This window comes from Calypte anna, chromosome 9 (genome assembly GCF_003957555.1).
Source record: "Calypte anna isolate BGI_N300 chromosome 9, bCalAnn1_v1.p, whole genome shotgun sequence".
In the NCBI taxonomy this organism is placed as follows: domain Eukaryota; kingdom Metazoa; phylum Chordata; class Aves; order Apodiformes; family Trochilidae; genus Calypte; species Calypte anna.
Window position 1 is genome coordinate 16,706,344 of NC_044255.1, and position 13,889 is coordinate 16,720,232.

Genomic DNA, 13,889 nt, shown 5'->3' on the forward strand with positions numbered 1-13,889 from the left:
TTGAGTCATGCTGCCACCCGGAGCGGTGCCAAGGCTGCTCAGCAGGGTCTAGACCACCCTGGTGGGGCTGGTGGCCTCGTGGAGGTGGCAGAGGCCCAAGAAGGGGGGTATAGAGCAGGGGTGATGGGTAACCCAACAGGGGGTGACAGCCTCCCCACGTTGCTTGGAAAATGGGGATGTATCCCCTGACCCGTGCACCCTCAGTACTGGTGGGGACAGAGGGGAGGGGGTGGCTGCAGGTTCCTCTCCAGCTGTCCCTGTCCCCAGGGAACGAGGTGAGCAGTCTCGGGGAGCAGGGGCACCCCCCCAGCCCACGCACACCATCAGCTCTTGGCACACGGGGAATGTGTTCCTGGCAGCCCAGCCCTCTCCCATCTGGTATTTATCTCCTTCCCGAAATCCCTCCTGCTGCGGGGGGGATACCCAGCTCTGGGTGAGGGAAGGACCTGTGCCCCACTGCTCACTCTGCAGTGTGGCAGTCACCGTGCTGATGTGGAGAAGAGGCCAAGGTGAAAGATTGCAGGGAGGAGGGGAAACTTCACAAAACCCCTCCCTGCCCCCGACCTCAAAAATGGATGCGAGTCCCAGGCTAGGTTCTCTGGCATTTCAGAGCTGGCTGTGGGCCCTGGGGAAAACACTTCAGGGGCACCTTCACCCCAAGCAAGACCCCAGCCCCAAACTGGTAGCAATGAAGACTGCTATTTTGAGGAGGGGCCACACCATCCCCTCCCTCTGTTTTCACAGCTGTCTGTCTGCCAGTGCTGCCTCCTTCCCGCCCCCCCTCCCCCAAATCCTAGGGGCCTCAAAGCCACAGGAGCCCAGAGAGCCCGTGGGTTGCCTGGGCAACTGCAGTCAGGCACTGATGGGGAGCGGTCCAGGGGAGTGGTTGCCATGGAGACTGGAGGAGCATGATTGCTTTGGCAACAGTCCTGCTTCCCCTTCCCCTCCCCATCAGGGCTGTATTCTGAGGAGGTGAACCCTGGTTGGGGGTCCTTTGGTGGGGGAAGGGAGGTAGTGATGCCTGTGTTCCCCCCAGGAGAGCCTTGGCTGCCAGCAGGTCCCACATCCCCCCAACTTCACGGCGTGAAGGAAAAGGCGAGGCCGAGCTCTGCTCCTTGGCTTTATCACTCCACACACCACCGCAAGCTGCTCCTGCACCCAGTTTGGGTGGGCAGGAAAGCTGGGTGCAGCAGGGACTGGGGACCCCAGGGCTGGCCTCCTGCTCCAGGAGAGTGGGGATCCTGCAGAGAGGGACACTGTCATCCTCCCCCAGTGACATACTTCATTGTCACCAGCCCTTGGGTGCCCCTGCACAGCCTGGGCAGTGGCTGCAGGCACACGGATTGTCAGGGAGACAATGGTGACACTAAGGAGGTTGGTTCTTTGTCATCCTGCCCTGCCAGCCCTAGCCTTGTCCCTATCATTCTCCCCCAGAAGACACACTCTGGAAAAGCTAACCAAGGGGAAAGTCTTGCATGGCTCTGGGTGGTTTAAGGGAATGGGTCAAACAGCTACTTGCCAGAGGGACACCCTGGTGCAGGGCTGAGAACTGGGCTCTGTGGCTCAGGCACCAAGTATGCTTCCCCTAAACCTTCAGGTTTGGGATGGGAACAGTGGTAGGAGACAAAGGGAGGTTGAGGATGCTCTAACTGCCTCCCTCCCCCCTCCTCCCTCCCAAAACCAGACACGGAGGCACACCAGGACCCTTCCCTCCCAACAGGAATCACTCAGCTTCATGTAAGAGGATTTCTGCAGGCTCCAGGCTTGGCTTTGCTGATTCTGCCCCTCTCTGGTCACTGCCTTCCCCCCATTCCCAACCCCCCAGATATTCTCAGGCCTGGTAGAGGGGCACCACGCGGTCAATAGGCCCCCGACAGATGGGGCAGAGGCGGGAGGGCAAGGCCTGGAAGCAGCGAAAGCAGCAGCAGATGTGGCCGCAGCTCAGGAGGACACACTCGCGGGGCCGTGTCAGGCAGATCACGCAGGAGTTCTCGGGCTCCACGGCCTCCTCACTCTCGGGCTCCTTGTCCTCGGGCTGCTGCCTGAGGCGGGCGCGGCGGTAGGCACGGCACAGGGCGTGCAGGAGCACGGCCAAGCCAGCCATGGCACACAGCATGGCCGCTCCCTTCCAGAGCCCGCTGACTGACTCCAGCTCTGCCAGCACCGTCTGCCAGTCCCCCAGGCACAGGAAATATTCACCCCCCTGGGCCGGTGGCTGGAGGTGCAGGGAGCCGTCGGGATGCAGAGCCAGCTCCCCAATGCCAGTCAGCCCGGCCCCTACACGCAGCATCTCCTCTGTCTCCAGGATGCCCTTGGGCTTCTCCCCGCTCAAGTACTGGCCCAGCAGGTCACGGAAACCATGGGCTGGCTGCTGGAACCGCTCGTACACCGTCTCCAGTGGCAGGCAGACAGCTCGGAGCGGGCTCTCCACGCTCACCTGCGTCACTGCATCAGTGTCCGGAGAGGCCAGCAAGAAGGGGACAGTGTAGATCTGCTCTGAGAGCACTCGTTCACTCTCACTCCTGCAAGAGGAGAGTGCAGAGCTGGGATGTAGGCAATGTGGAGGAACTCTGAGCTCCTGAGGCTGAGTCAAAGGTAGGGACTAGAGACTTGAACCGAGCTTCTTTCTGCCTCTCAAGTGGCCCCAGAGGATGGGTGTCTGGACCCACTGGTGCAAGCCCACCCCTGCTGTCCCCCCCCCCCCATTGCTCACCAGCTCCGGGCCAAGCTGTTCCAGATCAGCCGATGCTCTTTCAGAAGCAGTTTCTGAATCACGCCTTGCAGCCCCTCATGGTAATGGCTGGTCAGTGCAGCCTTGGCTGGCAGCACTATGCCTAAGGACCAAGGGATGTATCATGGCCAAAGAAGAGCCCAACCCCTGTTCCCAGTGTGGAACCACAGGATCTTCTTACCTTCCAGAGCAACGTAAGGCAAGCACCTTCCATCAGCTGCAGACACCAGTGCTGGTAAATCATCATCAACCTGGAGCTTTGGAGCCTCCTGGAAGAGAAAGAGAAAGCATGAACATGGGCTGGGTCATGATAGTGGTCATAAATAGCTTTGTGGGGATCTCTGGCAGGATGTGACCTGCCTGGTCCTGGGCATCATGAAACTGCAGCAGGCTGCAGTCATCAGCACGGGGGCATCCAAAGCAAAGGCTCTGGGCCAGGCAGCGAAAGACAGAGGTGAAGGCACAGCAGGCAGGAGAAAGCATCTGAGGGACAGGGCTACCTGTATGCGTGCCATGGCTTTGGTTTTCTTCCTGTACAGGTAGTAGAAGATGCCTGAGAAGGCGAGGCTGGAGCCCAGACACAGCAGCTCTCCAGGCGTGATGGGTGGCGCGTCCATGGTGCCAGGCTTGGGCAGAACACCTGCAAGGTGAGCGTGCTGGCTGGGGGACAGGGCTGTGTTGGCCCTGGGGCAGGGATGTCCCCAGAGCAGGATACCCCATTGCCCCTCTCCCCACCGGCAGGAATGTCCCAATACTGCCCCGGGGCCAAGCCTGCCCGTGAGTCTGGCTGGGCGCAGTTCAGCTCCAACGCACACAGGTGCTCCAGCCCTGGCCTGACTCAGCACTTTTTGCCCAGCCCGGGTCCTGCTCCCAGGATCGGGCCGAGGCCCAGCGCCCGTGACTTAGCCCGGGCCCTGATCCCAGCGCCCCACCTAAGCCCGGCACCCCCAGTCCCAGGCTCAACACCCCGGCTCGGAGCCAGCCCCGAGGCCGCCCGCTCACCCGGCCCGGCCCCGCTGACCCCCTCGGCCCCCCGAGGCCGGAGGCGCCCAGGCCCGGACCCCAGCCCCGCCGCGCTGCTTCCTGGGAAATGGAGTGCAGCCCGCAGGCCGCGGCGGCGGGGCGAGAGGAACATTGGGACTACAACCGCTCCCGTCGGGCTTTGCGCCTGTTGCCGACAGGACTACAACTCCCGGCAGACTTTGCTAGGCTTGCCGCCGTTTCTCCCCAGCCGTCCTGCGCAGTGCCAGCCGGAGCGCGGCCCCCCACGCTAGCGGCTGAGGAGCGATGTGTGCCTTCGGCCCGCCTGGGATGTCGGGAATGAGGCACAGCACTGCGGCTGCCGCTCTCCTTACCCCCACCCTCTGCCCCTCGAGATCTCCTCTCCTCCTCTACCTCGGACCCTTCGGGTCTCTTATCTCTTACTCCCCTTTCTCAAGATCTGGCACCTCCCGCCCCCTGCCTTTGTTCCCTCGGGACGTCTCATCTCCCACACATCCTCCCAGCTTTTGAGTCTCCCCCCGCCCTGAGCCAGATCCCACCTTTCCTCCGACCCCGACGCTGCGAAGGAGCAGGAACCGCCGGAATAAGTTGGAAACTGCTTTTACTCGTTCAATAAACTCAGCGACAGCCACCCACAGCTGAAGGCACCAGAGTCCTCGCTGCCGCCCGCTGGTCCCAGCAGAGGTGGATGGGGAAGCCAAGCCAGATCGGGAGGCGGTGAGGGGAGAGCAGAGCTGGGTGGCCCTTGGCTTCCATCTCCAGCAGGTCGGGAGGCAGGAACTGGGAGGGGGGGGCTCGGCTCTCCCTGGATCCCTCCGACCTGCCCACCCAGGGGGGGGACGTGGCGCTGGGGGGGCTGAGCTGTGCCTGTCTGTAGCACGTTGGGGTCGGGAGGGCAGGGCTGCATTTTGGGGGTGCTACGGCTTCTGTGCTGGCCGTGCCCGGCCCCAGGCTGTGGATGGGGGCTGCAGTGGGTGCCCGGTGTGTGTGTGGGAGTGGGCAGAGGTGGGGCAAGGTGGGCTGCAGTGCGTGCACAGGGGGACTATAATGGAGGGTGACCCAGGGGGTAGCCCCTTTCTCTTCCCGTGGGCCAGCTCTGGTAGCGAGGGCTGGGTAGGGGAGCACAGCGAGGCATTTTCCCCTGTCCCCAGCACCCTCCCCATCCCTACCACACCTCACAGTGCTTGCCAGGGTTCATGGGGGAGCCCAGGGGGCAGCTGAAATGTTCAATGAAATCCCGGGAGTTGCTGAGGGTGCCGATGACACGGTACTTGTCTGGGCTGTGAGGGTCGGTCACCAGTCCTTCGTGGGAGCTCTCGGGTGTCCGGACGGAGCACCACACCTGCCAGAGTGGGAGCAGCCTCAGGGGGGGGGCTGTGGGGTGTCTCTGAGGGGACAGGGAGGGATGGAGAACCAAGCATCCTGCTTCACCCTACCTGTGCAAAGCCCACGAAGAAAAGCTGGTGGTTGGTGAGCCCCAGGGCCGGTAGGTGCTTCTCCTCCCCATTCTTCTGCAACCAGGACTTGTACGCCTGCAAAAGAGGTGCCCTGAAGCCCCAGGGAGGGACACAGGCAGAGGGGAGGGTCTGCGACCCCCTGGGGCCACAGCACTCACGTTGTAAGCTGCCTTGAGCCCGCCATTGTCGGCGATGTTCTCGCCCAGCGTCTGCCGGCCGTTCACATTCTCACGGTGGACGGTATAGTGGCCGTACTGCTCTGTCATGCACGCTGTCCGGTTCTTGAAGGCCTCCAGGGAGGAGTTCTGCCACCATGGCCGCAGGTTGCCCTCCTTGTCATATTCTCTTCCTGCAGGACCGAGCCGTGGGGTGAAGTAGGACAGAGAGACACCGGCCTCCAGCAGAGCCCCCAAAGCAGTGTGGGGTGTGGTGGTGGGGACAGTCCCATGGGACACCAGGGGACTTGATGCCTTGGGTTCATGCTCAGTGGAGATGATGTCTCCCAGTTCCTGCTCCAGGTGGGCTATGTCTGGGGTTCAGCTGAGTGTTTGGGTCCCCAGCCACCCCTGCTGCATCCCAGCTGTCCACTTGGGATTTGTCACACCAAATTCCCCCATCGACCCCATTTTGGCTCTGGGGTTGCAGTGAAGGTGCAAAGCAGAGCAGATGTGAGAGGGACCCATCCTGCGCCCCGTGGGGAGGAGGATGAAGAGGGAGCTGGGGCTGCTGACACCGTGTCCTCACCAAGCGGATGGAGCGAAAGCTGCACAGAGAAGCCGGGGGGAGGTATCGGCGGGTGCCACCACCTGGGGAGACAGGACGATAGAAGGGGGGACAGCCTGGGGGGCATGAGCATGCATGATGTGATGGATGGCAAAGCGGGACCCCCGCACACCTGCGGCATTCCCTGCCCACGTCGAGGGAGGGGGGCAGGAAGGTGATGGGGGTCAGGGCTGGTGCAGCCTATGGGCTCTCACCTTGGTCGTCAAACGCATGGGTCAGCTCATGCCCCATCACCACACCGATGCCACCAAAATTAAGGGCTCTGTGAAGCCACAGGAGAGAGACAGATAAGCACAGGGGGATGATGGTGTTGCAGCTTGGGCACCCCCTCTCTGTCTGGGGCACCCAGCAAGACTGTTGCTGTTGGCATCTAGGTGGGAATGAGTCTTGCTGTGGACACTGGTGGCCTCATGGGGACTTTGCAGGCTGTCTTGGCTTTAGGATGTAAAGCCTCAGGGGATCCTCCAGCCCCCCAGGGTTTTGCTTTGTAACTGTGGGGTCGGGGTTTATAGGGTGCTGGCCCTGATCCAGCCCATAACCCCCCTGAGGATATGCCCCCCTCCCCCCCCCTCCCTGTGCCAGGCTCACTTGGGATGGTTGCGGGCATAGAATGGAGCCTGGAGGATGCCAGCAGGGAAGACAATCCCGTTCTTGGTGGGCAGGTAGTAGGCATTGACAGTCTGTGGCGTCATGCTCCACCTGGGGCAAGGAGATGGGGACAGGCAGGGATGTGTCCCCTTCCCCTGGCCCTGACATCTTCCTGTGCCATCTCCCACCCTTGTGCTGCCGTGCATGGGACTGGCACCACTGTCCCCAATCCATTGATCAGGGGACCCTGTACTGGTGACTTACAACACCATGCTGCCCCATGTGGGGACCTTCCCCCCAATGAACCGGTGCCACCCAAGCCATGATGGGGACAGTGCTGTGACACTGTGATGGTGCCATATCTGTGACAGTGCCACCACATCCTCTGACCCCACACACACCCCTCCACCTTACTGGTCGCGGTTAGGGGGTTTCCGGAGCTGGTCAGCCATCACTTTAGCAGAGAAGTTGTAGAAGTTGAGCATGTTCTGGAAGAAGGAGTCTTCTGAGACCTCATACTGGTGAGAAAAAGGAAGGATGAGGTGGTGGATTCCTCACCCTGGCCAGGATGCTCTCAGTACCAGGGTGTCTCTGTGTACAATCCCATCCCAAATGGGTTCCCTGAATATGGACATTGTCCCACCATGAGGCTCCCTTGTGTATAAGCAGGGACCAGACCCCATCACCACCAACTAGGTGTCCCCATACCCCATCATAGACATCATCCAGCTCCTTGTTGTCCAGGATGAAGTCAGGGAAGCCAATCATGTCATAGATGGCATCTGCCTGTGTGAGGAAAGGCCCCAGAAGTGAGATTTAGGGGGAGAGCAGGGGTGTGTGTGTCCCAGAATGGGAGTCTCCCATCTGCTGCCCTACACCAAGTCACCTTTTCCTTTGCAGCCTGCCTGGTCTTCTCATCCATCCAGTCTAGTTGGTCCAGGGACAACTCAAAGGCTGCCCGGATCTCACTGATCATTTCCTCAGCCTGGAGAGGGGAGAGAATGAAGCACCCTGCCCTCCCCTCCCTCCATATCCCTTGCCCCCAACATCCCCTCGTGCAGGGACAGGGTAGGCTGGATGTGACTTTCCCAGAGCTGGGGTTCCCATTTCCCTGGTCCCTGACTTCCAGCCCTGGGGATCAGGGGGAAGGGGGGGGTTCCTCCAAGTAGTGATAGAGATGGGACAAGGGCAGGAGTATCCTCACAATGGCCTTGCTGTCCCGGTCGAAGGTGGCTTTGACAAAGAGGGAGCCCAGGGCAAAGCCCAGCGTGTCATCTGTGTTGGAGATGCAGGTTTGCCAGCGGGGTGTGCAGGACTGTGGGAGCAAGGCAGAGGTCTGTGAGACCCTGAGCTCTGCTTGCCGTCTCCCCAGGGTAGATGCTCAGCATCTGCCCTGGCTTCCCTCTGCAGCATCCAGGGCTCAGCATCCCAAGGTCATCCCAAGGGCAGACTTGGTCCTGTCTGCTTCCAGGCTTGGGGCAGAGAGGTTGGTCCTGGGGCCCTTCATTACCTTCCTGGTGCCATACAGTGTCTCCAGCAGCTTCTCCTGGGCTGTCTCAAAGCGCTGGTCCAGGCTGGAGGCTGTCTTCTGCACCAGGTTCCAGATCAGGTAGTTGTTCAGGATGCTGCAGGGGCAGAGAGGTGCCATGGTTTGCCACCAGCGTGCATTGTGGAGGATGCTCCAGCCACCAGCAAACCCAAAACCTGCCCCTGCCATGAGGACAGCCCCCAGTGGGGCATGGCAGGGGGCTCGTGGACCCCTCACCTCCTGTCGGTGCTGTTGATGAGGTCAGAGACCTGCTGTAGGTAAGTGTCCCCATACACCACCACGGGCTCCGTGTCAGCCAGCTCCAGTGGGGCCAAGGCATAGGACAGATAATCCAGCCAGTCAATGGCTGGGGCCAGGGCCTGGGGGAATACAGGAGTGCAGCACTGGTGTGTTTGGCAGAGCTCTGCCCCATCCTGCCTGGCATGCGGAGAGGTTCTGGGCAGGGGCTGGTGCTCCCAAGAAAGGTCCCGAGGTCCCTCACCCCCCAGATCCTTTCTCTGCCCTGAACTTTTCCTGTGACTCCCCGCCGCTCTCAATGCTGCAGGACAAGGAGGGGACCCCAGGATCCCCCCTCTGTGGGGTCACATCTCCCTTCAAATCCTAACAACCAGGGGGGATGAGCACCTCCCTCCAGCACCCACTATATATCCCAGAACAGATGGGCTGTCCAGGTGGGCAGCAGCAGGCAAGGACTTCTTAGTATCCCAGAAGACAACCCCTCCACTCACTTCCCCGCAGGGTGTCCCCAGGCAGTGCCATGCCATGCCCACCTGCAGTTCAGTGATGCTCATCTTGTGGTAGATCTTCTCATCATCCCGCCGCTCAGCTTGAGGCACAGTGATGTTGGCCAGCTGGGTTTCAAAGTCCAGCACCTGCTGCATCTGGAGGCGGGTGGGCTCCGGGGCTCCCCCCAGTAGTGTGCCCAGCTCCACCATGTAGTCCAGATATGCTGCTAGGACCTGGAGGGACCCCAAGCCCTGGTTCAGCATTGGCCATAACTCATCCCACCTCTCTGGGGTTCTCAGAGCTGCTGCCCACCCCGTGCTACCCAATGGGCAGGGTGCACCCCCACATTGCTGGCACCACATTTCTGTGGCTATCTCCTAATTGCTGCCAACAGTGCTTGACGCCCAGCCTCACCCTCTCGTTGGCTGTCTTATTCAGGTAGTAATCCCGAGATGGGAGGAAAAGCCCTGACTGGTCCACCTGGCAGGAGAGAGGGGTGGTATGAGCAGCCTGGTGCCACCCCAGTGCCCACCACCCCTCTGTGGCAAGGTGCCAACCTGGATAATGTTGCTGTTGGAGCTCTTGGAGTCTGCACCCACGTACACTGTGAAGAAGGGGGTTGCCCGGTATGTGCCTGACACCATCTTGAGGACCTCCATGAAGCTGGTTTGGTTCCAGGAGCCAGTGATATTCCAGCCCCCAATCTGCCAACAAACAGACCAGGTGCCTCAAGGAGGGTCTCCAAGGGCTTCCCTCTCAGTAATGCAAAGAGCTGGGCAGAAGACATGCTGGGCTAAGCCCTGCAGCTCAGTGTACATGTGGATGGCTGTTCACCTTGTCGATGAGCTCCATGAGGGGCTGGGAGCCCAGCTCCTCTATCCTCTGCTCCTTGAGGCAGGACAGGTAGTACCTCTGGGTCTTCCTCTCCGCCTCGCTGCTGGAGTTGAAGGTGGTGTTCTCTGTGGGAGGCTGCAGGTCAGCCCAAGGGACACCAGGGCCCAGAGGTCACTCCCTCAGTGTCTGTGACCCCACTAGTGCCCACCTAGGAGATGCTTCATGATGGCCTGGTTCTGGTCCCAGATGCTGTTGAAGGTGCTCCACTTGGAGCGCCCATTGGGCAGCGGGTTCCTCTTGATCCAGCCCCCACATGAGTACTGGTAGAAGTCTTGGCATGGGTCCGTATCCGCATCCAAGGCCTCCAGGATCTTGCTGGCCACCCGGACACAGGCATCCGTCAGGCACGTGGTGTGAGAAGGATCTGGCAGGGAAGGCATGCCCAGGGCCGAGCATGTGTGCCAGGGGAAACTGAGGCACAGAGTGGGGCAAAGCACCCAGAGCAGGAGCCCCATCCTGCCATGTGCCCCCCGGGTGGCAGCATGACAATGCCACTCCAGCAGCACTGCAGGGACCCTCCCTACCTCGGCGATACTGGATGGCCAGGGCAACACCGGCGACACTGAGCAGCAGGGCCAGGGCGATGGCGAGTGTGCAGAGGACCAGTTCCAGCTGGCTGCGTTCAGCCAGACGGCTCCGCAGTGGCCCCGGCCCCTTTCGAAATCCCACCTGGGCGGGAGCAGGACCTGCTACCACACTGCGGGGGCTCCAAACGTCACCACTCCCCCTGCCTTCCCTCCCTGACCGCTCCCCTGTTGCATGAGGAGGTGGGAACCAGGTGCACAGGGCACCAGCCCGGGGAAGTGGGTGGTGAGTGCTGGCGGCCCCTCCAGCCGCAAGGAAGGACAATGGCCTGGGCACAGTTTCTGCCGCATTTTGGCTGCCTCCCAGCGCATCCCTGGGGACAGCTTGGGCTCTGGCTTGGCTCCCGCCCCTCCTCCTGCTGCCCACCCTACTGCAGGCAGCCTCCGAGAAATGGTGTAGAGGGGACTGGGGAGGATAGAGAGGATAAGGATGGGGGGGTCAGGACAGACCTCACCTCCACACTGTCGGGAGATGTGCTGCCATCCCCTGCCGGCTCAGGCCCCTCATCGTCCTGCAGTGTTGCACGCTTGTAGTCAGGCATCTGCCAAAGGAGGGAGGGAGCAAGTTAGGATGGGGGCATGGGGGTGGCTGCCCCCCACCCCACCACTCGCTCCAGCTCTTACGGCAACGGCTGGTGCCAGCTCAGCAGGTGCACAGTGGGGTTGGGGCAGCCCCTGAGCTCCCTCAGTGCTCTGGGATCTCCTCCAGAGGCTGCCCCCAGCCTTGGGTGGCCACAGGGAGAGTGGGGAGAGCTGTTGCTGTTGGGGGGCTCGGGGACTCACACCAGAGCATCCCTCTGCATTGTCATGGCAGCCGTGGCATCAGCCTTGCTGACAGGTGCCACATTGCCACGGAGACATGGTCCCTGTTTCCAAGCAACCGTTGCCTAGTGCTGCTGTCTCACCCCTCCTCCCCCGCCTGGAACTTTCCATGCAGATGTGCACTGGTCTGAAACATCTGGAAGCATCTCTCGACCCCATCCTGGCACCAGGGGTGCCCAGGGCACAGGGCCAAGCCTGTGAAGGCAGAGTGTGTGGACAAGAAGTGACAGTATGGGGGGTGTCAACCAGTAGTGCAGGACCCCCTCACTCCCTGTCTTGGAGGGCTGCTTAGCAGGGGCTGTTTGTACCGACCCAGCCGTGAGGGCTGCTGAGGACTCAGCCAAGAAGAAGGTGCTGAAGCTGAGCCAGCAGCTTTGGAGGTGGGGAAAGGGAGATAAAAGAAAAAGCTGGAGGCTTTGGTGGAAGTGGATTAGCAATGTCGCTGGTCGTGAGCCATCCTTAGGCTTCAGAGTTAATGCCCGGGTGGGTTGCAGCTCACCCTCCCGCTTGTGTTGCAGACTCAGGTTGTTACCCGGGGCTGCCTGCAGTGCTGGTGGCCTCGGTCCAGAAAGGAGTCAGGCTGGGAAGAATGATGGACAGGGGGTGAAGCAGAGCCCCGTGCCCAGCTCTATGCACTGCTGCACTACCAGGACAGGGAGGGGACTTCACCAGGGGTAAGGGTGTAAGGCTGGGATCAGAAGTTGGCAGAAGACCCCCAAACAGGGCAGGTTCTGGGGAGCCTCTGGCATTAGGAGGGATGGCTTGGCATCCTGTAGGAGCTCAGCCAGCTGGCATCCCCACTGCCCCAGCTCCCTTCACACACTCCCCTCCCCTCCTGCGTGGTCCCTGTCCTCCTTGGCACCAGCTGGCTGCACCCCATCCCTGGCACATCCTGGCACCCTAAAGACAGGAGCAGGAGCTGGTCCTGATCCTCTTTCTGCCCCATATGTGGGGCTGAGACCCACAGGGACAGGGCCCTACACTCTCTCAAGAGGTGCTGCTTTTTGGGACATCCTACAGGCAGCATCCCTGTAACCCAGGTGGGCTCCGTGCCTTGGTGGAGCACGGTCTGTGGGGCCATCTCCAAACTGCCCCAGCTCCCTCTACCCGACCCCAGCCGGGGGTTTGGGGGAGCCCTTCCTCCCCTTTTCCCCCTCACGCTGTGGGGGATGGGGGAACTCGCAGCTACACAGCTCCCCCAACCTTGGCTCCACACAGCCCCTGCTCCCCTCAGGCTCTCGCTCCCCCCGAGATCCCTATCTCCTGCAGGATCGCGCAGCCCCCCCCTGGCACTCCCAGCTCCTTGAGCACTCCAGCCCCCGGCTCTTCTTTGCCCCGGGCCCCTCCTGTTCTCCTCACTGTCCCCTATGCCCCCCGAGCCGGTGCCCTCCGCCCCCCCACTCCTCCTGCCCCGCTCCCGGCCCTGCCCCGGGCACTCACGGCGTGTCCGAGCTCCTGGAGGGCCACGTTCATCCTGGCCATCCCAGGCCGCCTCCCGCCTAGCTCCGCTCTCCGCCCGGCCCGCGCCGGGGCCCCGCCGCCGCCGCCGCCGCCGCCGCCGCAGCGCCGCCTGCCTCCGCCGCCGCCATGGCCCGCTCCGGGCGCCGCGCCGCCGCCAGCGGGACCGGGACCGGGCAGGGATGGGTCCGCGTCGCACGGATGGAGCGGCGGGGACTGACACTGGATGGGCGCGGCCCGTGGGCACAGGGCGGGAGCAGTGGGGTCGGCGCCTCAGGGGGTAGATGGAGCGAGGGCTCCGGTGCCCAGCCCCGGACGCTTCGCTCCACCCGGACCGACCCTGCTGCCAAGGTGACCACTGGGCGCACGGGAGAAGCCCCGCACCCATATCGTCCACCGCACCTGCACACGCATTTGCACGCGTTTGCACCAGCACGGCCACAGGCACCCTCACCGGCACTGCACGGGAGCCACACCGGTGCCTGCACCACTATCCGCACGGGTACTGGCAACCGCAGCGGAGCCGAACCGGCACTAGTGTCTGCACCAGCACCTGCAAGAGAATCGCACTGGCACCTGCATCGGTACGTGATCCGCAGCCTCGCCGGTGCAGGAGGCACACCAGCACCGGCACCGGCACTTGGACCAGTACCGCCCCATCACGGATACCAGCACTCGGGCTCACACTTGAGCACCGAGCACCGTCACTCTCACACACGGACCAGCACTGCGCCTCAGCACTCGGGGGGCACTCTGGCAGCGCACAGCACCGGGTACTGGCGGTGGTGGGAAGTGGTGTGTAGCTGCAGCAGTACCCCCTGCTCCGCTACCCGGGCGGAGACCCCAGTGCACCCCGGGGCACCTCGAGGTCACCAGCAGGCAGGGGTCACCACATACTGAGTGACAGTCTTGTGCTCACAGTGGCGTGGGGCAGGCCACTCAGCCTCCCATCTCGCAACCACACCTCCAGCCCCGTGCCGACACTTTTACGGACGGTCACCCGCCCGCTGCCCAAATTGCTGCCGGAGGGGCTCCGGGTGCGAATGTCCGGCTGCAGATGCCTCACCCCAGGTGAGGTCCTCCCTGACCCTCTAAGCAGACGGGATCTGTGTGGGTGCCGGGTGGCCCCTCGAAAAACGCCGGTGGGTAAACGCGTGGCACCACACCCGCTAAGTGGGGGTTACCAGAGAGCATGGGGTGGGGGAGAAGGTGCCCCCCGGGGTGCCGGGGGGGGGGCAGCAGTGATACCTGCCCGGGCGGGGGGAACGGAGTAGCACACGTGTGCGGGAGGGGGG

General features: G+C 62.3%; 2 protein-coding genes and 1 long non-coding RNA gene across 6 annotated transcripts; 1 reads left to right on the forward strand and 2 right to left on the reverse strand.

Moving 5' to 3' along the window:
• Positions 1 to 1,107: 1,107 nt before the first annotated feature.
• On the reverse strand, positions 1,108 to 3,791 carry LOC103528084 (mitochondrial ubiquitin ligase activator of nfkb 1-A). Of its 4 annotated transcripts, none has more exons than XM_030456128.1 (5): positions 3,734 to 3,791; positions 3,232 to 3,371; positions 2,913 to 3,000; positions 2,714 to 2,834; positions 1,108 to 2,522 (listed from the first exon to the last, which is right to left on the reverse strand). In XM_030456128.1, exons 2-5 carry the CDS (start codon positions 3,346 to 3,348, stop codon positions 1,832 to 1,834), a joined length of 1,017 nt encoding a protein of 338 aa, XP_030311988.1. In that variant the 5' UTR covers positions 3,349 to 3,371; positions 3,734 to 3,791; the 3' UTR covers positions 1,108 to 1,831. The 4 variants fall into 4 exon arrangements, with proteins under 4 accessions (XP_030311988.1, XP_030311989.1, XP_030311987.1 ...); XM_030456129.1 differs by having other exon boundaries at positions 3,753 to 3,789; XM_030456127.1 differs by lacking the exon at positions 3,734 to 3,791 and adding an exon at positions 3,664 to 3,729.
• LOC115598745 lies at positions 2,825 to 3,580 on the forward strand. Its single transcript, XR_003987889.1, has 3 exons — positions 2,825 to 2,966; positions 3,271 to 3,378; positions 3,473 to 3,580. It is a non-coding gene; the product is annotated as an uncharacterized LOC115598745 (long non-coding RNA).
• Positions 3,792 to 4,299: 508 nt separating the features above from the next.
• ECE2 (endothelin converting enzyme 2) lies at positions 4,300 to 12,609 on the reverse strand. The gene is made up of 19 exons (XM_030456352.1): positions 12,577 to 12,609; positions 10,770 to 10,856; positions 10,255 to 10,399; positions 9,879 to 10,094; positions 9,671 to 9,795; positions 9,394 to 9,540; positions 9,251 to 9,316; positions 8,881 to 9,069; positions 8,327 to 8,469; positions 8,072 to 8,186; positions 7,766 to 7,876; positions 7,448 to 7,546; positions 7,270 to 7,347; positions 6,976 to 7,079; positions 6,562 to 6,672; positions 6,168 to 6,235; positions 5,349 to 5,539; positions 5,170 to 5,265; positions 4,300 to 5,075 (listed from the first exon to the last, which is right to left on the reverse strand). Exons 1-19 carry the CDS (start codon positions 12,607 to 12,609, stop codon positions 4,899 to 4,901), a joined length of 2,301 nt encoding a protein of 766 aa, XP_030312212.1. The 3' UTR covers positions 4,300 to 4,898.
• Between the last annotated feature and the right edge of the window lie 1,280 nt (positions 12,610 to 13,889).